The sequence below is a fragment of the Oncorhynchus nerka genome, linkage group LG3 (genome assembly GCF_034236695.1).
Source record: "Oncorhynchus nerka isolate Pitt River linkage group LG3, Oner_Uvic_2.0, whole genome shotgun sequence".
Classification (NCBI taxonomy): Eukaryota; Metazoa; Chordata; class Actinopteri; order Salmoniformes; family Salmonidae; genus Oncorhynchus; species Oncorhynchus nerka.
Genome location: NC_088398.1, coordinates 12,294,142 through 12,318,525, shown reverse-complemented (window position 1 = coordinate 12,318,525; position 24,384 = coordinate 12,294,142). Strand labels below are relative to the sequence as shown.

Genomic DNA, 24,384 nt, shown 5'->3' with positions numbered 1-24,384 from the left:
AAAACCATTTTTTCGATCACTAGGACTTTTTGGTAATTTAGATTCCAATGCACCTGCTTTTTTCCTAATTTTTTGTTGTTGTGTATTCTGACATTTCAGGATACATCTTATTATGTTAATAAGTATTTATAAACAATAGTTTATAAATCAGCTTTCTAGCCTGCCTATCAACCTATGTTCCTTTGTAAGTCTAATACCATGACAAATATCTCCTTCCTTCTGGTCCTAGCTGAGGAAGTAAAGTGAAGAACAAGAAGAAGAGAAAGAACAAGAACAACAAGAACAAGACTAACAACAACAACAAGAACCACCACCACCTGTGGGATTAAATGGTCTTAACGTCCTTGTAATATCTATGACAGACAGAGGCACAGGGATGGGGCAAGTGATGCAGTGCTGGAGTCTGAGCTGTCTAGGGTTGAAACGACTGTAGCAAACACCCAGTAAACATCCATCAGACAATAGAGAGAGGGGGAGGGGAGATAGGAAGAGAGAGAGAGAGAGAGAGAGAGAGAGAGAGAGAGAGAGAGAGAGAAAGAGAGACGAAGCTCCTCATCACTGACCTCTCTAGACCTACAAATCTTCTCGCTTAATTGGAGATCGTCCCGTATCGATTTTCATCCATCTCTTTATTTGCCGTAGCAGCCACACATAACCAGGGGACATTTATTGTGCTTCTCACTGCTAAAATGTCCCATCTCTGAAACGCTATTAAATTGAATCATTGCAGAAAATGGTTTACGTAAACATAGTAAACATACCACAGTTTTGGGGTGTCTTTTTAAAAGTCTTTTAAAAAAGAAATTGCAGTTCCCTTCAGTCTTTTTTTGTGTATTATTAGCTAGTCAGAATGCAATACTTTTATTTTTATGGGTAATTGTAACAGTAAATATACAGTTTCATGTTGTCTAATAGATTTTTTTTCTTATATGTTTTATCAACATCTATAGCCAATATAAGTTAATTATTGCATTTACACTCAAATGCTTACAGTAGCCTACAATATAAATCTCCGTCAATTATGAGTCTTTTGTTCTTTGCAAAAAGTGTTCTGTTTATTGAATTTTTTCATAGAATTGGTTTAAATCAAAACACACTCATATGCAAGCAACACTGTTTTGATTGCAACTATACTTCAAAATCCTAAATAAACATTCACTAAATAAATACAACTTTTCCCCTGTGCTTCAAAGTGGTGTCTTTTTCTGAGCATATTTACATCATAAATAACTTTGGAGAAGCACAATTCAGAAAACTAACAAATCCAAACGTATAAATATAAGAGATATGGTAACCACATTTACAATAGAATCCAAGGGAACGTTTGAAATGTGTCACACTGCCTACAAAACAGTATAATAAACATGATATGAAGGTTGTCACAAGCGTTAGTGAAAGGTAATGCAAGCATTAGCATGATCAGATGTTATGATGATTTAGGCTGTCTAAACGAATACCCAACTGGTTGGATTGCATATTGCTGCATGTATCATGACTTTGTGAAAACATCTCATGAATTGTCATATAACTCATTATTATGGTACTAATAACTAACGTCATGTTGGTACAAGCAAGCGGTGCCACGGCATCATTCTGTAGTATTAGACAGAAAGTGTCCTAACCGCTCTCCTAAACACTGTACTAGTCAATCAACCACAGCAGACACAACCTCTTCATTTCACCTCTCTTGATTTTTCCTTCATCTCATCAAATGTTCAATAAACAATGAGCATCTCTTTCCCCTTGTTTACCCTTGTTGACAATTTAACACGACATGCTTCGGAGATACACACATGCTCAACCTTATAAGTATGCTAACTCCCACCTCAGCCATGTTAGCATGCTAGCTTTCACGTCAGCCTTGTTAGCATGCTAATTCTCATGTCAGCCGTGTTAGCATGCTAACTCTCACGTCAGCCGAGTTAGCATGCTAACTCTCGAGTCAGCCGAGATAGCATGCTTACTCTCACCTCTTCCTTGTTAGCATGCTAACTCCCACATCAGCTTTTTTAACATGCTAACTCCCACATCAGCTTTGTTAGCATGTTAACTCCCACCTCAGTGTTTACCTTGTAAGCATGCTAAATTCCCCCTCAGCGTTTACCACTACACCTGGCTAATAAGACAATCCACGTCATCATATTGACCCTTAGCCTCTCAGTAATCACACCTCAATAAGGTTGTTCATTAGAGGTTGTATATAATGTTGTTATCCTCACTGAGGTGACAGACCAAATCACTAATAAATGTTGTTATACACACCAACAAGACATTTAGCCCAAGTAAAGCTTGCTTCCTGACAGTGCAGGTGAACTGCTGTATGTCTCAATGTAAATGTAGGCATACGTACCATCTCTTGCATGTATCCCTTAAATCCCCTTTTTGCTTTCTCTGAAAGTGTGGGTACACTTCCCTTAATCCATAGCTTACCTACTGGGGAGAACATAGATAGAATGAATTTGCATAATCATTGATGTCTGTGAATTGTTTTCGTGTCATTTTTGCTTCATCTCTATACTGCACACCTTTAATTATAGCTACTGGAAGTATGGGTGCTGAGGGTGCTGCAGTACCCCCTGAATTATTATCACAAAAGTACTGCCCTGGGCCTTTACTAGTCCTGTATTAGCAGACAGATATAGCCGTCTGTAGCACGGACAAAAAATATATCAATTTAACCAGGTCTAGTTGACTTTAACTCTAGAGTTGTGCTGTGATAAGGGGATTCTGACCACCAACACTAAAAAGTGCACTAACGTTGAACCCTTCCCGGTTAACTCAAAACATATCCACAACCCTATCTTCAACCCTAGGGATGAGGTTCCCACAATGAAACTCCATTTCTGACAGTGCAAATGGAATAACGTAGCTCTGTAAAAACTCAAAGAAAAGGAAACACAAGAAGTAGGATAGGAAAAAAGTATTTTTGCTGGCTAAAATGCAGATGAGGCAGTTGAAGCTGGGCTATAGCATGGAGATTCCATGGATCTACAGTTTCTTCTTCATGTGTTTTAGTGAGCACCCGAAATGTCAGCCTATTCCCTATGTAGTGCATTACTTTTGTCCAGAGCCCTATGCAGGCTTTGGTCAAAAGTAGCGTGCAGGAAATGGCACCCTATGTAGGGAATAGGCTGACATTTTAGACTTTAGTGTTATTGGACAAGCAGGCGTTAGCTGCTGTTGGTGATGATGACGGAGGTCCCCTTGTGTCCCGGCCCCTGCTCTGCCTGCATGCGCAGGTGTGAAGTCACGTCGTAGTGGGTGGAGCCAGCGGAGGAACAGAAGTCCCTGAGGCTCTCGGGGTCATACAGGTGCTCCAGAGCGTAGCCCGTCAGGGAGTAGGTAGCAGCTTGCTTGTCCAGATAAGGCCTCCCCATTTGGGTTTGGGGGTGGGAAGGGTAGAGGGCCGGGGCAGGGGTAGGGGAGGAGGATGTGCAGGGGCCTGGACGGCCAAGCTGGTGGTGGAGGGGCTGGGAGAGAGGGGACAGGTCTGACTGTCCTGCCTGCTGGAGGTAGTTTTTGGGCTTGGGGAGGTAGTGGTCAGACCCTGGGCTGCTGAGCCTGGAGAGAGGGGCAGGGCTTGATCCGGGGCTGATCACCTGACCCAGTTGACCCAGGCCACGGCACAACACACTCTGTAGCACCCCCTGGGGGTAGTCGGTGGTGAAGCAGGGGCCGGGGCCCTTCGGGAGGCCGTTGGCAGGCCCTAGAGGAGTGTCAGGTCCTGGGTGGAGCTTGCTGCGGTGCTGCAGACGATTCTCCTCCTCCTTGATCATCTGCTGCGTGGCTCGGATCAGGGTCTCGATCTTGCTCGGCTCCTGGGGGCTGGCCCGGAAGTAGTCTGCGTGGTAACGGTCGCCAGAGTCGCTGGCGGAGCCCCCGTCTGGCGAGCTGACCACACTGTCCTGGTCCCATTGGCCACGGTCTGTAGAGGGAGGGACAGGACACTGATCTTAGAGCCAACAGGAAGCTATATCCAGGGCTAAGCAGAGTTAGCAGCATGTTATCTTACGTGTTAAAACTAACCTGTATTTTCCTGCTGACCTCTTCCATGTCACCATTGCAAAGAGGTTATAACCACAAGATTTTTTCCTGGTTAAATAAAGGTTAAATAAAGCAGAGGTGGGAGATCTGAAGTGTGAGCAGGTTTTTGTACCAACCCGAATCAAATCTGTGTTTGTTTGAGCCTGCAACAGTGGAGTTCACCCATCTCCAGCCTCCTACAGTAATACAAGCTAAAGGGCCAGGGATAGGGACTTACTATGCAGACTGTGGATGGAGGTGATGTGGGGCACGCTGCTCTCATATCCCTCTCCATTCTCCAGGGACGAGGTCTTGGTCAGGGGCAGCACAGAGCGGGCAGCTCCCCACCACGCCTCTCTCCCACCCTGGGGAGCACCCAGGAAGTACCTCCCTGCCTCACAGCGGCCCCGCTCGCACGTCTGCTTGTGGCCGTGTGTGTCGAGGTGGGAGTGGCTGTCGCTGGGGGTGTGGTGGTGGTGTTGCTCCTCAGTGATTGGGAGGCTGTAGCAGAGGGGACGTGGCTCGGAGAACTGCCTGTAGGCACAGGAGGTGCCAAGCCCCTCCCCCTGCTCCAGCAGCTGAGGGGAAGCGGAGTCTGTGAGGGGAGATCCTGCCCAAGGGCTATCCTGGTCCGACTCTGAACGCTCGGCCTGGAAACTAGCGTACTGCAGAGACAGAGAGAAAGTGAGAGTGTGCGAGAGAGAGGGAGAGAGCACGAGAGAGAGGGAGAGAGACAGGGTGAGAGAGAGGAGAAATATGAGTCATTACCTAGGTAATCAAGAAGTGATACATCAGGTATAAACCACCTCCCATCACTGATAGATCATGCAGTATCCTGGCTCAAATAGAGAGAGTTGCCTCTGTTTAGGATGTGTACAGGACCAGTGCTTTATATTCCTATAGAGCCTCACCTGGGTGTAGGGGGAGAGTCGAGCCTTGGCCTTGGCTCGGGACACTCTGCTCTTGGGTGCTCTGCGGTTCTCAGTGAGGCTGGTGGGAGCACTGCTGAAGGGGACGGAGGGCTTGGTGTCTGTCACCTGGTCCAGAGACAGCTGGAGTCCTTTATACTCAGTATCCCTGCAGAAACATACACATACAGTATGTACTGTAGATCATGTAGATCATAGGTGTCCAACCCTGTTCCTGGAGAGCTACCTTCCTGTAGGTTTTCTCTCCAACCCCAGCTGTAACTAACCTGGTTCAGCTTATCAATCAAGAGTGCTAGATTAGGGTTGGAGTGAAAACCTACAGGATGATAGCTCTCCAGGAACAGGGTTAGAGAGCCCTGATGTAGATACACAGATATATTCCTGATTTAACTGTGTTAGGATTACATAAAGACCATCATTAAACAAGACAAGGCAGCTCCAATGTTACGACTGTTTATCCAAGTGTGGCTTGTCTACCTGGGTATTTCATTTTTTTCACTCTCAGTGTGCATGTACCCAATAACATCTGTCTGGTAATTAAAGCATGGTGTGTGTGTGTGTGTGTGTGTGTGTGTGTGTGTGTGTGTGTGTGTGTGTGTGTGTGTGTGTGTGTGTGTGTGTGTGTGTGTGTGTGTGTGTGTGTGTGTGTGTGTGTGTGTGTGTGTGTGTGTGTGTGTGTCAAAGCTCGTAGAGGGGCACAGACAGCAGACTGACCCCAGAGAGAGGATGTCTGGGCTGTGGGTTCATACTGAGGCAGGGGAGAGACATGGAAAGAGTGAGTGAGTGAGTGAGTGAGTGAGTGAGTGAGTGAGTGAGTGAGTGAGTGAGTGAGTGAGTGAGTGAGTGAGTGAGTGAGTGAGTGAGTGAGTGAGTGAGTGAGTGAGTGAGTGAGTGAATGAGTGAGTGAGTGAGTGAGAGAGCGGGGTAGAGAGGCTTTTGGAAGGACTTGTTTCTCCATCAGGATTGTAACAAGGCCTTTAACAAACATACAACAGAGGGGAGGCTGTCCGTTCAAATACACATGCGATTAAGGGCTAAACCAAGCCCACAGGCTAAACCAAGCCCACGGGCTAAACCAAGCCCACAGGCTAAACCAAGCCCACGGGCTAAACCAAGCCCACGGGCTAAACCAAGCCCACGGGCTAAACCAAGCCCACGGGCTAAACCAAGCCCACAGGAACACCATGCCAGGAGACAGTACTTTGAAATGGGAATTGATTTCTCTGTTAAGCAGGGGTGGACTGGCCAGCTGGCATTTCAGGCAAATGCCAGATGGGCTGGTACATAAGCATTATCTGGCTAATAATGTGCCATCAAGGGGGAAAATGGGCAGGTGTAGGGGCCTCAAGGAAGAAAATGGGCCAGTGTGTTAGAAATGCCAGGGCCGATTTCCTCCCCGTATGGATTCTGTTCACTATGATGAATCAAGTTGGAGAAGATGGATGGAAAAATCTGGACATGGTTTACTCTGGCCAAACACTGATCCATCCTCCACACACACACACATAAACAAACACACACAGCCCAAGCATGTGCACATGCTCACTCGCACACAGAGACATTTACAGGTAGATGCACATGCACATGCACTCGCACACTCGCACACTCGCACACACACACACACACACACACACACACACACACACACACACACACACACACACACACACACACACACACACACACACACACACACACACACACACACACACACAATCTTTGATTTCTAAATCACACACAATCACAATCAAGAAGTACACGTTCCATACAAACACCATTAAAAACATAAAGAATAGTATTCTCATAGGATCAGGTCAGGTCACGCATTTCAGTCCATGACACACACACCAACTCCTTTATGTGATAAAGTGTCCATGTCTCTCTGTAAACACAGAGTATTGCCTAAGAAAGGTCAGGGATCACAGTGACAGGCTCTGGTCAATAGGAAGGAATGGAAGGTGGAAGGGTCATCAGTACTAGCCAATAGGACGAGGCAGATAGGTTATCAGTACTAGTACACATAGAGGCAGTTCAACCAGAGGTGAACTCCTGTGTTCCCTACTAGCTGTGTGTTAATCAGTGTAGACTAGTACACCTCTACCTGCTACTGTGTGAATCACCCACCACTGCCTCTGATAACAACAGTGAGAAAGGGGCTGTGATAGTTCTCTGATGAACTGACTAAATCCCATGCCCCTCTCTCAGAAACTTAGGGGAAACAATGAACTCATTATTATCATTATTATTTAGCCTCAGACAGGACAGGAACACTCAGTGGATGACATTGTATTGTTATCTCTCTCTCTGTATTGAGTTACAATGAATTCACTGACTGACTGATGCTATTCTCCCAGATACGTTGAGGCAAAAAAACACGTTTGCACATTGTCTCATTACAGCTTAATGTCTCACACGATAAAACATCTCAACAAGATCACAAGACGGTACTAATTGACTGTCCAGTATGTGATTCAATAAAAATAAAACAATTGTTAAAAAAATAAAAAGATCACATGGGGGGAATGAGAAATCTCCATCCAAACATTAAACTCCCTACTCTCTCACCAAGCTGGCAGCCATAAACACTCCTCATCTTTATGGCCTATCAATTAAAACCTCATAAACACCGTTATGGATTTGGGGAGGGGGTAGTCTGCGGCTGTGCATGTCGAGTCATTTCCTTCTTCTCTGCTCTGTACGGAGAAGCCTCTTCTGCCTCCTCTGGTTAATGGAGTGTTTTAATTCATTTACTGAAACACTTTTACATCTGCAGCAATACACGTTACACACAGCAGCACACCAGGAAATAGGCTAAATGTCCCATCCTAGAAGGCAGTGGCACCGTTTCCAAAGACCTAACCGGAAGGTTACAGATGTTACAGATGTAGGATCTTAATTTGAGCCAGTTTTCCTGCAACAGCAGGAAAATAATTCTGCAGAAACAGGAAATGTGAATTATTATGTGGAATATAATTATAAGATTTCTAAGTGGAAATTACAAACTTCAGATGCCCTTTTAAACCTCAATTGCATGACAAGTTATACATTTCCTGCATTGTAGGAAAGTTCTCCTGCAACAAGGTGATCAAATTACGATTCTACATCTGTACTGAGCCAATACTAACACACAGAACCAATAGAGCTTGACTCAGACTATATATATATATATACATATATATATATATCTGGACTGTTTGCGCATGGCGAGTGAAAAGAGGTTTGAACGTTATGGTGACTTTTCCAGTGGAAAACTGGGTTGAAGCAAATTGTGTTGTTTATCAGTGCTCATGCACGATGGAGGCCCACACTTAGCTCAATACCACTGACTGAGAAAGACAGTCCACCAGATCTGGGTTCAAACTGTATTCGTTTTATTTCTAATACTTAAGCTTGACTGGATTGAGGTTTGCCAAGGCCAATAGAGACAATGGAATAGTGCCAACAGTGAAACCACTTCTATCTGACACCTCAGGCCAGGTTGAATCAACCAAACAAATTAAAACTATAAGGAAGAAAAAAAAAGACTTTGTGAACCCTGCCTGACTGTGAACCCTGCCTGACTGTGAACCCTGCCTGACTGTGAACCCTGCCTGACTGTGAACCATGCCTGACTGTGAACCCTGCCTGACTGTGAACCCTGCCTGACTGACCCATGCCTGACTGTGAACCCTGCCTGACTGTGAACCCTGCCTGACTGTGAACCCTGCCTGACTGTGAACCATGCCTGACTGTGAACCCTGCCTGACTGTGAACCCTGCCTGACTGACCCATGCCTGACTGTGAACCCTGCCTGACTGTGAACCCTGCCTGACTGACCCATGCCTGACTGTGAACCATGCCTGACTGTGAACCCTGCCTGACTGTGAACCCTGCCTGACTGTGAACCCTGCCTGACTGTGAACCCTGCCTGACTGTGAACCATGCCTGACTGTGAACCCTGCCTGACTGTGAACCCTGCCTGACTGACCCATGCCTGACTGTGAACCCTGCCTGACTGTGAACCCTGCCTGACTGACCCATGCCTGACTGTGAACCATGCCTGACTGTGAACCCTGCCTGACTGTGAACCCTGCCTGACTGTGAACCCTGCCTGACTGTGAACCCTGCCTGTGAACCCTGCCTGACTGTGAACCCTGCCTGACTGTGAACCATGCCTGACTGTGAACCCTGCCTGACTGTGAACCCTGCCTGACTGACCCATGCCTGACTGTGAACCCTGCCTGACTGTGAACCCTGCCTGACTGACCCATGCCTGACTGTGAACCATGCCTGACTGTGAACCCTGCCTGACTGTGAACCCTGCCTGACTGACCCATGCCTGACTGTGAACCATGCCTGACTGTGAACCCTGCCTGACTGTGAACCATGCCTGACTGACCCATGCCTGACTGTGAACCATGCCTGACTGTGAACCCTGCCTGACTGTGAACCCTGCCTGACTGACCCATGCCTGACTGTGAACCCTGCCTGACTGTGAACCATGCCTGACTGTGAACCCTGCCTGACTGTGAACCCTGCCTGACTGACCCATGCCTGACTGTGAACCCTGCCTGACTGTGAACCCTGCCTGACTGTGAACCCTGCCTGACTGTGAACCATGCCTGACTGTGAACCCTGCCTGACTGTGAACCCTGCCTGACTGACCCATGCCTGACTGTGAACCCTGCCTGACTGTGAACCCTGCCTGACTGACCCATGCCTGACTGTGAACCATGCCTGACTGTGAACCCTGCCTGACTGTGAACCCTGCCTGACTGTGAACCATGCCTGACTGTGAACCATGAACCCTGCCTGACTGTGAACCCTGCCTGACTGACCCATGCCTGACTGTGAACCCTGCCTGACTGTGAACCCTGCCTGACTGACCCATGCCTGACTGTGAACCATGCCTGACTGTGAACCCTGCCTGACTGTGAACCCTGCCTGACTGTGAACCCTGCCTGACTGTGAACCCTGCCTGTGAACCCTGCCTGACTGTGAACCCTGCCTGACTGTGAACCATGCCTGACTGTGAACCCTGCCTGACTGTGAACCCTGCCTGACTGACCCATGCCTGACTGTGAACCATGCCTGACTGTGAACCCTGCCTGACTGTGAACCCTGCCTGACTGTGAACCCTGCCTGACTGTGAACCATGCCTGACTGTGAACCCTGCCTGACTGTGAACCCTGCCTGACTGACCCATGCCTGACTGTGAACCCTGCCTGACTGTGAACCCTGCCTGACTGACCCATGCCTGACTGTGAACCATGCCTGACTGTGAACCCTGCCTGACTGTGAACCCTGCCTGACTGTGAACCCTGCCTGTGAACCCTGCCTGACTGTGAACCCTGCCTGACTGTGAACCATGCCTGACTGTGAACCCTGCCTGACTGTGAACCCTGCCTGACTGACCCATGCCTGACTGTGAACCCTGCCTGACTGTGAACCCTGCCTGACTGACCCATGCCTGACTGTGAACCATGCCTGACTGTGAACCCTGCCTGACTGTGAACCCTGCCTGACTGACCCATGCCTGACTGTGAACCATGCCTGACTGTGAACCCTGCCTGACTGTGAACCATGCCTGACTGACCTATGCCTGACTGTGAACCATGCCTGACTGTGAACCCTGCCTGACTGTGAACCCTGCCTGACTGACCCATGCCTGACTGTGAACCATGCCTGACTGTGAACCCTGCCTGACTGACCCATGCCTGACTGTGAACCCTGCCTGACTGTGAACCCTGCCTGACTGTGAACCATGCCTGACTGTGAACCCTGCCTGACTGTGAACCCTGCCTGACTGTGAACCCTGCCTGACTGTGAACCCTGCCTGACTGACCCATGCCTGACTGAGACAGTTGACACAGTCTGCAGACAGACAGATGGACATGTTGTTCATTCCACAGACACCTTGCCAACTGACTTTCCCTTCCTGGGTGAGGGTTCCAAAGGTAACAGCCAAGTCCATAGACATTAATAAGATTTTGTAAACCTGACAACTCAATGACCTCTACACACAGACACCCACGCTACTCAGCACAATAACTATACTACACACAGACACCCACGCTACTCAGCACAATAACTATACTACACACAGACACCCACGCTACTCAACACAATAACTAATCTAGACACAGACATCCACACTACTACACAATAACTATTCTACACACAGACATCCACACTACTACACAATAACTATTCTACACACAGACACCCACACTACTACACAATAACTATTCTACACACAGACACCCACACTACTACACAATAACTATTCTACACACAGACATCCACACTACTACACAATAACTATTCTACACACAGACATCCACACTACTACACAATAACTATTCTACACACAGACATCCACACTACTACACAATAACTATTCTACACACAGACATCCACACTACTACACAATAACTATTCTACACACAGACATCCACACTACTACACAATAACTATTCTACACACAGACATCCACACTACTACACAATAACTATTCTACACACAGACATCCACACTACTACACAATAACTATTCTACACACAGACATCCACACTACTACACAATAACTATTCTACACACAGACATCCACACTACTACACAATAACTATTCTACACACAGACATCCACACTACTACACAATAACTATTCTACACACAGACATCCACACTACTACACAATAACTATTCTACACACAGACATCCACACTACTACACAATAACTATTCTACACACAGACATCCACACTACTACACAATAACTATTCTACAGCAGAAGAAAGCGACCGTAAACAACTTTCAGTTTTTGAAGAAAATATGATTCTAATTGAAAACAGTGATAGAACGCTGCATCCTTCCTGTCAGCTACTGTAAACTCTCCCCCTATTAGACAGAGAAATCTAACAGAACATTTCATCCTAACATCTACAGAACAACAAAAAACACAGTCGACAGGCTTTGATGAGACGAAAATACACCATTTCGTTCCACTATAAATGAGCTTAACACATAAAAAGTCCTTTTTACAATCCTGTCAAAACTTAGCTTCAACAAACACCTCATCCACTACCCTTAAGTCATTTATTAAGCAAATGAACAAAAAAACGTGTCATGTTTCTTATTAACCTCAAAATAAATATATTTCTTATTAACCTCTCGTTAATTGCTTTGCAGTGATGGCTTGTGTAAACCTCGATAATACTCATTATCTTATCAGAGAGGGAAACGACAGCTAAGCTGAGCTACAAAGAAGTCTGAGTGTGCGTGTGGTGCTGTGTAAAAATCTGAACAGGCTCAAGCCTGGCCTGACCCTCCCAGAGCCAGGTATCACATCAGACCAAACCAATCAAGGACAGATGTGACTGCTGATGTCTCTCTGCGGTGCCATGCCTCCCGATAGAAGATATAACCATCCACTGAAGAAACACCAGACACCCTTGACCTACAGCACCATTCTTTCCACTGACAGTACTACAGACGTATTGGTGTTGTACAGACAAACCAAAAGGGGTAGGCTATACACACTGTGGGACTAGCACACATATTATGACCCACTGATGTAGTGTTGGTCCTGTATGTCATCCACCAAGGATCACATAAGAAATAACTGTTGTACAATGGCTTTCATGTGTTGTCCTCTGGGGTTTTGCTGAGGTACCTACGTGAGGACGTAGTTGACACTGACGATACAGTGGGGTCTGGAGGAACGGCTGTTGTGTACGATGGTGGCATAGCTCTGGACCCAAACCCAGCCACCCTGCTTAGCCAGGAACCTATAGTACTTAGTGGTCACTTGACCTTTCACCAGCACTGGGGAGACAGACAGACAGACAGACAGACAGACAGACAGACAGACAGACAGACAGACAGACAGACAGACAGACAGACAGACAGACAGACAGACAGACAGACAGACAGACAGACAGACAGACAGACAGACAGACAGAGACAAAGAGACAAAGAGACACAGAGAAACAGAGACACAGAGACACAGAGACACAGAGACACAGAGACACAGAGACACAAGGAGAGGGAGATACAGAGACAAAGAGAGGGAGACACAGGGACAAAGAGAGGGAGACACATAGACAAAGAGAGGGAGAGAGACAGAGACAAAGAGAGGGAGACACAGAGACAAAGAGAGGGAGACAGAGGCAAAGAGAGGGGGAGAGAGAGATAGAGAGACAGAGACAAAGAGAAGGAGACAGATACAAAGAGAAGGGTAGAGAGAGACAGAGACACAGAGACAAAGACAGGGAGACAGAGACAAAGAGAGGGGGAGAGAGTGAGAAAGAGACACAGATACAAAGAGAGAGAGACAAATAGTGGGAGACAGAGACAAAGAGATGGGGAGAGAGAGTTAGAGGGAAACTGAAATTCTTGTTTATATCATTGTTCAAAATAATGAAGCATTAATTAGTGGTCATGTATAACATAACGTATGATTGTAGTGCAACATGGATGTTGTTCAAAGTAGAACAGGTTATTATAATTACGCTGTCATATACACAAAATATATTACAACTGATAAAACATAATTAAAAATACATATATTTTATTTGTCAGATAATAATTTAGACTCTGGCGACGTGAAACCATAATATCAATCAGATAGTTCATAAAGCAATACAGGCACTTTGTTTCAGGTGATGTAAGCTATTATTAAAGTACAATTACAGTGCATCCTGTAAGTATTCAGACCCCTCAACGTTTTTTTACATTTTGTTACGTTACATCCTTATTCTAAAATTGATTAAATAAAATAAAAATCACAATACCCAAAAATGACAAAGTGAAAACAGGTTTTTAGATATTTTTGGGGGCGAATGTATTCAAAATAAGAAAGAGAAATACCTTATTTACATAAGAATTCAGACCCTTTGCTCCCGCTCTGGCATCTAGGTCACCAGGCTGCTCGTTATACAACTTGATTGGAGTCCACTTGTGGTAAATTCAACTGATTGGACATGATTTGGAAAGGCACACACCTGTCTATATAAAGTCCCACAGTAGCAGCATTGAAGGTCCACAAGAACAGAGTGGCCTCCATCATTCTTAAATGGAAGAAGTTTGGAACCACCAAGACTCTTTCTGAGCTGGCCGCCCGGGAAAAACTGAGCAATCGGGGGAAAAGGGCCTTGGTCAGGGAGGTGACCAAGAACCCGATGGTCACTCTGACAGAGCTCCAGAGTTTCTCTGTGGAGATGGGAGATCCTTCCAGAAGGACAACCATCTCTGCAGCACTCCACCAACCAAGCCTTTATGGTAGAGTGACCCGACAGAAGCCACTACTCAGTCAAAGGCACATGACAGCCCACTTAGAGTTTGGCAAAAGACACCTAAAGACTCTCAGACTATGAGAAATAAGATTCTCTGGTCTGATGAAACCAAGATTGAACTCTTTGGCCTGAATGCCAAGTGTCATGTCTGTAGGAAACCTGGCACCATACCTAAGGTGAAACATGGTGGTGAAAGCATCATGCTGTGGGGATGTTTTTCAGGGGCAGGGACTGGGAGACTAGTCAGAATTGAGGGAAAGATGAATGGAGCAAAGTACAGAGAGATCCTTGATGAAAACCTGCTCCAGATCACTCAGGACTTCAGACTGGGGTGAAGGTTCACCTTCCAACAGGACAACGACCCTAAGCACACAGCCAAGACAACGCAGGAGTGGCTTCGGGACATGTCTCTGAATGTCCTTGAGTGACCCAGCCAGAACCCGGACTTGAACCCGATCGAACATCTCTGGAGAGGCCTGAAAATATCTGTGCAGCAACGCTCCTCATCCAACCTGACAGAGCTTGAGAGGAACTGCAGAGAAGAAAGGGAGAAACTCCACAAATAAAGGTATGCCAAGCTGGTAACGTCATACCCCAGAAGACTTGAGGCTGTAATCGCTGCCAAAAGTGCTGCAACAAAGTACTGAGTAAAGGATCTGAATACTTACATAAATATGATATCAGTTTTTTTTTATTTTTAATACATTTGCAAATGTCTAAAAACCTTGTTTTGCATTGTCATTATGGGGTATTGTGTGTAGTTTGATGAGGGGGAAAAGTCAGGGGTGTGAATACTTTCCGAATGCACTGTAAGCACATTAGATATGTGTATAACATTCAGCACAGACAGTGGTGTTAGTTTTGTCTATTGTATTACTATTGCCACTACACTGTTAAAATATCACAGATAGAAAATACTAGTTCTGAGGACTGGGAGATAGTAACTGTAGGAGAGCAAAACAAACCTAACTCACACAAGTGGTGTGCACATCTCAGGTGGAAGGAGTCACAGCTATGGACATGGTGATAGAGCGTCTTCTCTATAAGATCCTGGGGCTCATAGCCTGTCAGCTCAGCTACCCTGGGACACAGACAATATTAAATACACTCAGAATTACTGATACATGTGCATACAGAATGTACCCAATTTCCGCATCTTCCTCATTATTTCAGATGTGTATGACTACTCATGCATCTATGTAGTGTTTATGAAGACGTTATGAATGCTCTACAATGCCGTTAGAAGTTGCTTCAAGTGGAGCCTTAAGTATTTGGGACCACTAAGCTTCTCCAGTGTGTGAGTGGCATTAAATACTCTATTTACCTGGAGTCGAGGAAGATGAGCTTCATATCCAGGCTGGCTCTGAACATGAACATGTTGCTGTGTAGTTTGATTTCAGTGACAGCGCTAGGAGGTAGAGAGTGGCCCACCGCCACCAAGCCCACGTTCTGATAGCAGCCATCATATGGGGACATGTCCAGGCTGTACTGACGGATCTTTAGGTACCCGCTGCAGTGGATCACCTGACAGAATTGTACACACAAATATGCATGTAGGCCTACAATACATAAGAATACACATATGGAAATATGTATTCAACCAGTTTAGAGATATTGCAAGAGATTTGTGTTATTATGGACTGCATGGCAATGGGGAGTTTCTAGCAGGGCTAAAACTACAGTTTGATGGATTTTTCAAAAACCAACTACAGTTTGCAAGAAAAGTTGAAAATATAGGCTTAATTTATAAAGATGATGTGCAAACTATCAAGAATTCGGTCACACAAGCAGTACAAACTGGAATGACTGACTATAAAATCTAAAAACTTCGATATAGAGAAAGATGGCACCAACAGGCTTACCTTGTATCCACCACATGTCAGACCAGCATTTCTTTTCGCGAGGACGCATTTCATTCTCAAAAAGAATGAACGTTCCATTTCATATTCTTCAAAGACAGAGAGAAAACGCAATCAAAGACGACCGACCATATAATGTAAATACCACGACACATGATTCAGTGCTCATTCAGTCACTATAGCACACACAGGCTACCATACCTTGGAGAAAGTGCGAGTGGCAGGGTTGGTGAGCTGTCAGCACGGCTGTCATTTCGTCGTGGTCAGCGGGGTGGATGTACTCGTAAATACTATTTCCCGTCAGCTCTACCTGTTAAAATATACGTTTAGTCATTGTTTTCAAGGAACGTAAAACATAGGACTATAGGCTATGTCTACCGTAGCACAAAGCACAATGATCGATTTAAATCGAATGCAAAATAAAGCAATCAGTAGCAGCGTACCTGTGATAAGCCCAAATGGACCGATGCTGTTTCAGATATGTACATTATTTTCCCGTCCGGAGCAACCACAAAAATGAACCCATCCAACGTCTGAAAAATAAATGTAATGTACATATTAATTAGGTCCAAAGTGGACAAAATGTGCGTAGACTTTTGCCTAGCTAGGCCTACATATTAATGTTACTATACAGGTTATTAGATCATTTAATGTATCATATTAATAATCAATCAATCTGTTGTCAATGCAAAATAAGGAAAATATCGGATACACGTCTATGACAGCATCGTAGCATAGTGTTTTTTATTGGTTGACTGTATCAAAAAGGTTGTTGCCAATTAGCATAAGAATAATAATAACAACACAATTTACTTCATGTATCCAAATTATTTATATTGAAATGATTAATTATATTGAACTTATCAATAGAAAAACACTAATAATGTCTGCATACTTAATATCATTATGATCATTATGATCATTATGATCATTATTATAGTCTAGCACTTCGACTATACTAGGCCATGGTGCTCTTGCTGTGTTGCATTTAGTGTTGTTACGATCATGTAGGAACGAACCCTTGTAACTAGAGACGCTTGGAGGAGAGAAGAGAGGCGCAGCGCGTGACTATGAATGCGTTGAAGATATTTCCAGATTTATATCCACAAGAATGAGAGCAGCAGGAGGCGTTGTGAGGAAGAAAATCACTCTCCTTTTAAAACATGGATAACGGGCGACAACTGCTGCTGTCACGTGAGATAATGATAATAATAATAATGATAATAATAATAATACAATAAAAAATAAATAATCCATACAGAATTCACAATATTAAAAACAAGTTTTCCATTCGACATAAAAAAAAAACATTTCTATTATATTGCAAAGATAAAAATGGCGTTCATAATTCAAATAAGTCTGCACCTGTAGGATATGTGATCCCACCTGTAACAGATGTGATCCCAGCTCTCGCCCAACATTATCCAGAGATCTGGTCCGACTCACGTGGCCCCAGGACTCTCCCAGCCCTGCAACACACATAGTAAAATAAGTTAATATCAGTGAGTATTTTAGAATGAATGTACATAAGTTATAATTAAAGCGACATAATAATACTCATCATAATAATAACCAAACATGACAATAATAATCGTACATAGGCCCAATATCCTTATAGAGAGGATGCCTTTGAGATGCAGACATTTTCCACGTAATTGTGTAAATGTAATAATATGTCTATCAGCGTTAAAATCAAATGACAATATCATAATAATATTCACACTTGAAATAAATATAATGTTTGGGTCTATATTTAAAAACCTAATATTATTCGTTCAATTGAGCACACCTGAATTCACAGCGAACGAAAATATTTTCGCAATGAATGGACTGTAAACAGGTTGGCAAGACATTGGACGTGCAAATCTCCTCCACCGCACACCCGAAGGAACCAACTAAACTCGATAAAGCAAATAAGAGTTGGTGTCCCCGGTAAACCACCGCGCAATCCCGATTGAAATGCAAATTCCATACGAAAACAAACACGCGCCAGTGCAAAGATCACAACAAAGACAGAAACATTTCGCATTTTAATATTAACCAAAAATGCACTTCACGTTTACACAACGGAAACAAACAAATAACTCCTTAACCACAACTAAAATATGCAGCCTCTTCACTACAGGAGCTGGACCATTCAGCATCATAATCTAAATCTCTTAACTTTTAGCATGTCATATCATTCTAATGAATGACCATCACCGATAGACCTGCTGGTGATAACGTAACGTGTAGAAGAAGCTTGTTGGGGGGGGGTTTGTGTGTCAATCCGTCACGTTTTAAGGTAATTGCAATCAAGCAGGGCCATAGGTGGGTTTCCACTATGTACCAAAGCCACAAAGTCAAAATTTGCTATATTGTAAAAATGTATGACATTTTTTTTTTTTGTCTTAATTTAAGGTTAGGGTTAGGCATAAGGTTAGCAGTGTGGTTAAGATTAGGGTTAGATTTAAAATCAATTGAAAATAAAATTGCACAAATAGGCTGTGGTAACTAGTCCCACCCCACAGCTAGGACTGTATGTTCCTCTCCGCGCCGTGGTAATCTGTGCGGAAGCTCGAGCTCGGGCCTTTAGGTTCTCGCACTTGACCTACCGCAGGGAATTAGGCTCTCTTCGACATCAACGCGCGCTTATGATAATCACTAAATTGGGCATTACATTCAGAAATAGGATCTAAAGATACTCCTGCGACATGAAGTGGTCCAAGCTGAACAAAAGTAGGCCTACATTTCAAACAAAAGAGGCGTTAGCGACGACTCAAAGATTAGTCTGGAGAGCCCTGTCCTGAAAGAGTGTTCTATTGCTCGCATGCAGGGTTAGAAAATTGTATTCGTCTCATATAAAATTGCAGTTGGAAAAGCTCCCAGTTTCTCTGAGCTCAATTTGTTATTTTGCTCACGTGCGGGTCCACAACATATTTAGATCATTATTTACACGGGCCTCAGCTCTTAAAAGAAGCATAATACGTTTTGAAGGCCTACACACAAATATATCGTATTCCATTAATTGTGCAGGTTTCAACGACGTATAAGAATATAAAAAGCTTAAAAATCCTTCCAAGAGATGGGATAGGCCTAATAATGTCCTATATTGGAATTATGATTCTAATATTGCATATTTGCGTCAGCAACTCCTGACAAGCCAGACACATTGTTTGCTGTTATGGTTCTATTGTCGAAACATTTTGTTGAACCAAATAAAATGTGAGGTGGCCCAAATACGCATTGTATGTCTGTTTGTGCTTTCGATTGATCTAACAGCGGCGGAAGACTTCAGCAAAACAAACGCATCAACACGTCTCTCCCGCTCTCTCTCTGATGTGACTTGGAATTCAACACGGTGGGACAACATAGGGTGGAGCAAAGGTTATTGGCCGCTAGCTGTCAATAACGGCCATAAAACACTCTCACCTCTGTACATTGTCATATAATATTTTACTGGCGAATACTCAGAACATTTTCTTTGCAATAAACGCGGTCACTTTCCGGGCCTAATTCGACATTGTGTTATGTGCTTCAATGCGATTTGCTTTGCAGCAGTGTGTGTGTTTGGACAGCCTTTTAAAACAGCAGAGGCTATTTAATGAGGTAAGCACATGGCTCCCAAAACGGATCGTAAAACGCATCAGTGACAGGACCCTCCTAAACTGAGTATACAGAAGATTCCCCCATACAGTCACTATCCCCCCTCCCTGTGAGACTGTAGCTTAAATTATTCATCAGTTTATTTTACCATATGCTAGTGTTGGGAAAACGACCGCATGCTTTGTTTCCTTATCAAGTGTGGAAACAGTGAGCTGTAGCCTAATAAAATCCTGGAACGGTGATAAAAAACGAATTAAGCATAGTCCTGTCATAATTTCCTCATCATTCCATTCACACAGACAAACGGTGACTGAAATGAGCTTCTGGTGAGAATGGGTGTACATAGGCTACTAACGCTAGATAGACTATTTCTGGTTTACATTTTTTTCTACACTCGTCTTTTATTAATATTAAATAATAGGCGGGCCTATCTATAAGAAGGTTCAATTGATAGCCTATGATAGCCTATAGCCTACACTGTAACGCAAAACGCACATTTGAGGTATTATCAACAGTAAAAAATAAATAAACGTATCTTTGGAGCGCCAAAAACCTTTTCACCACTAGTGGGTGCATGGTAGGCTTATTGTTGTTTCTGGCTCATTAACATATTTTGAGGAGTGCCTTGTAAGAGGCTATATTTGTTGCACCTGTGAATGCTGTACCAATTTAACTTCTATGGTTATCATGGCTCATCAATTTGAAATGTATAGGGGACAGATTGGAGTGGCCTGATTTAGGTGATTATCACTAGATGTAATCGAAAGCAGGGTTCTTTGGAGAAAGGATTGTTGACATATATTTTACATTTGTATGATTGAGAAATAATTCATTGAAGTTGGAATATATGGCATTTTCGCTTTACCCAGGCCTCCTTTAAGACGCCATAATGTTTCATCTGTAGGGGCTACAAATAAAAGATTGGTGTCACATGAATATTTACCGCTTGCTCGGTGATATAAGCTATATTTTTCTTCTAAAAATGTATGACATAAATATATAATATTGAAAAGTATAAAACATGAACATTGAAAATATAGGCTACCATTTTGGATTTGGCTAATTTCTCTCTATATTGCTGAACATAATATACTCTACAGGCTATCAAATTTCCAGAGTGGGATCTCTGCTACTTTTAGAGTAATGATCCAATTTGCAAGTATTATCAATGAGTGAATGTGAAAATGGATTCAAAATGGTCGCCCTCTGTGCGTGATTTGCAGGATGAGCAATGATGCAAGTTAAAGGAGGGTTGTGATTGGTTACATTGCCTACTTCGTCAATTTCTCTGTATAAAATGGTCCATAAATTTAAAACTAGCAGAGATCCCACTCTGAAACTTTGATATGCCTGTAGAGTAGGTAGACCTATATTATGTTAAACCATAGGCCTATATTGAAAAAAAATAGCCAAATCCAATTTTTCAATTGTTATAAATTAATGTAAGAATTTTTTTATTGAAATCAAAATACTCCTAATATCACAGAGCAAGCAGTAAAGCTTCATGTGAAACCAATTTTTGTTTTGCAGCACCTACAGATGAAACATTATAGAGTATTAAAGGGTAAGACAACAATGTCACAAATATTCGAATTTCAAGTCTTTATTTCTCAATTATCCTTTAAGATACAAACATGTCAACAATTCTTCCTCCAAAGGACCCTTCTATGGATTCAATTTCGTGAAAATCCCCAAAATCATGGTATTTTTTTGTTTTTAGTACAGGAGGAATCCCCCAATACAAAGTAGGTTTATAGTGTAAATCAGATATGTGGACCTTGGACAACTCAGTAAAACACTGATGAAGATCCAATTAACAATAGACAATATATGACACTTGTCACAACAACGTCAAAACAACCAATCGCGTGTGCTTATAGAATTAGTCAATTAGACTTTAGATGACATATGTTTAGTAGGCCTATTACCTGCAGTGTTCCACTTCTTATACTGACTGCATTAACATCATTGGGGCGGCAGGGCAGTGGTTAGAGCGTTGGACTAGTAACCGGAAGGTTGCAAGTTCAAACCCCCGAGCTGACAAGGTACAAATCTGTCGTTCTGCCCCTGAACAGGCAGTTAACCCGCTGTTCCTAGGCCGTCATTGAAAATAAGAATTTGTTCCTAACTGACTTGCCTGGTTAAATAAAGATAAAAAAATAAAAAATAAAAATTGATAGGCTAATATCTACGGGTACGCCATAGACGCCCGTGCATGCGATGAATCGTTGATCACCTGCAACGTCATACATAGGTTAGGCCTATAGGCCTAAAAACAACATTCGACACATAGGGGGAATCGATCTTAAGCAAAATCTACAATCCATATACTCTCGTGCGTTTTTGTTGTTGTGTGTGTGTCTTAAGAGCCTAAGCTTGAGAAGTCATTCTTGAGAAGTCGCTTCTCTTCTTTGCCTCAGTGTCACAAGGCCCCCCCATATGTTCGTAAGGCTCAGACCGCTAGTCGCTCGGGTGACGCTAATTGGCGCGGCTCTGTAGCGGTCACGCAGAACAGGGGCCCGTTGAGACCGCGGGGAGAAGGTGGCAAATGACGGCTAATCGTCTTCCAGGGGCATCATGGTCGCCTGACTCTGAAAGGGGACTACACGTGTATAAATGTAAAAAGACACGCACAGTGTATTCTTCACAGACAAAGAGGTGTGTACAACGGTCCATTTATGCGCGCGCACTACTTATTTCACAGGACATTGTGTGCATAAAGTTGCCATCTTTAGGCTACTTAGGCATAAATCAACTTTGTTTTGGAAAAACATTAGGGTAGATTCGGATTGAATAAATTCCAATGAAAAACATTTCTTAGTCCTAGTTAATAATATTGACACAATTTCATGGCCATAATTCGAAAGTCCTACAAAAGTTACCTTAAGTCGTATGGCATTTTGACCATCTCTCCGATTGCCTATATTTGACTATATATAACCAACTAATATAACCAACTATTCCATATATCAGTATGGGAAATAACAGGTAAATAACAGTATTCCCTTCACGTGCAACAGTGGCGAGATTATTGAATGACATTTAATTGGGCCTAACGAGTTATGTTGTGCAACATATAGCTTAATTTAGATTCATGTAGGCCTACACCTCTCCCATAGGTAAACACAATAATTACTGTAGTCTTATTGATTCCCCAATGATTCGTGTAAATGAGGAGAAGTGGCAGCACAGGCGTTTTGCAGAATGAGAGCGGAATTAAAACGTTAATAACATGACATGATTCATCATTATAAGACATCATTATAATATAACACATGCATATCAGTGTATAGATAAGGCAAAGTCATTTGATAATATGTGGCAACATTTGGAATTATTATTTTAATTATTATCCTTGCATAAGAACATGAATATCTAGCATCAAAACAAAAAACTAAAAGCATATCTGTGACACAAATAGAATATTGAACACACCAATAACACTTATGATAACATCAATATAAACGTTGGTTGTTATAAGAGCCTAATAATAATCATCATAATATACATTTAATATAATAATATAATAACCTTACCTTCAGGAAAAACAATTCTCATTTTCAAGTAACTTGTTGTGAGTCGAATAATTGAAGCTTTATCAAGCTGAGACGTGATGGCAGAAGGTAAAGGCAACAACTTGGCCAGCTCATAGAATTCACTATTTTCCTTTTCCCGTCGAGTCCGGGCAGCATTTTTCGATTTTTCTTTCATTTTCGAATAATTCGATTTTCCACGACCTGGGCGTGATTTCACCAAACAATAAAAGTCAGTCAATATACAGATCTCAATTCTAGATCATTGTACTGCTTTGACACACATGCATTCTGTTTAATGCGCTGGCTCTTCAAAAGCACGAACTGTATTTCTCTGGCGCGGATACCTTGTGTGGTGGGTCAAGATAACACCGTAGCTGCTCGGTTCTCCTTCCTGACTAAATCCAGAAATACAATATGAACATTCCCATGTTACTTCCAGGATAGATTAAGCTGGCGAAGAAGGATCTGAGTATCCTGTTTATTATGAGGAGTAATCGCCCATAGCGTCAGATTCACTGTACATGACGTCCGCTTGGGCCCAACATCTCTTTGAGTTGTTCAGGTCCTTCACACCGTTTCCGAAGGCATCATGTCCCTCTGAAAAAAATCATAATAATATGCGCGAATACATTAACACTATTAACCTAATACTGTTCAAGTAGGCATAGGCCTACTGATGTAAAATTGTAATTTGCACACGTTCAATTGCACCAGATGTAAAACGTGAACATCACACTTGTGGTGACCATTGATTGCAATGCGCATTACACACCAATTAGGTTGGTTTACTAAACTTGAGTAATTAGCCTAGAGACAGAGTGCCAATACGCACAATCTCATTTTAGTGGTCCTTAATGACTGTATCTTGGTTTAAAGGCAGTATCAGATACAGTATTGGAAACATGCTAGATTATCAACCTACCTCGGAGCGTCGATACAACCAAACTCAACTTTTTTTTCCAGAAGTCCGCAGCAATGTTACCTCTTCTCACTTCTGTTCTCATGTCCTAGTTTCCCCAACAATCCTCAGTAGAACTTCAACTACGACAGCAGAGGCACACTAGACTTCCATCATCTCTACTTTAGGGTTGCGAGTGTATCAAAAGTAGTTTTTCAAACCCTCCTCTGTTTTTAACACGATCTCCCTATTTCTCCTGTAGAATCTGAGAACAGCCCACC

The 24,384-nt window shown here is 43.3% G+C and overlaps 1 protein-coding gene across 1 annotated transcript; it reads right to left on the bottom strand.

The window, feature by feature from the left end:
• Window positions 1-1,132: 1,132 nt before the first annotated feature.
• Window positions 1,133-23,794, bottom strand: LOC115122301 (single-minded homolog 1-A-like). Its single transcript, XM_065005994.1, has 11 exons — window positions 23,206-23,794; window positions 17,450-17,553; window positions 16,528-16,617; window positions 16,286-16,394; window positions 16,088-16,173; window positions 15,550-15,749; window positions 15,200-15,306; window positions 12,609-12,756; window positions 4,935-5,100; window positions 4,262-4,688; window positions 1,133-3,925 (listed from the first exon to the last, which is right to left on the bottom strand). Exons 1-11 carry the CDS (start codon window positions 23,378-23,380, stop codon window positions 3,171-3,173), a joined length of 2,367 nt encoding a protein of 788 aa, XP_064862066.1. The 5' UTR covers window positions 23,381-23,794; the 3' UTR covers window positions 1,133-3,170.
• Between the last annotated feature and the right edge of the window lie 590 nt (window positions 23,795-24,384).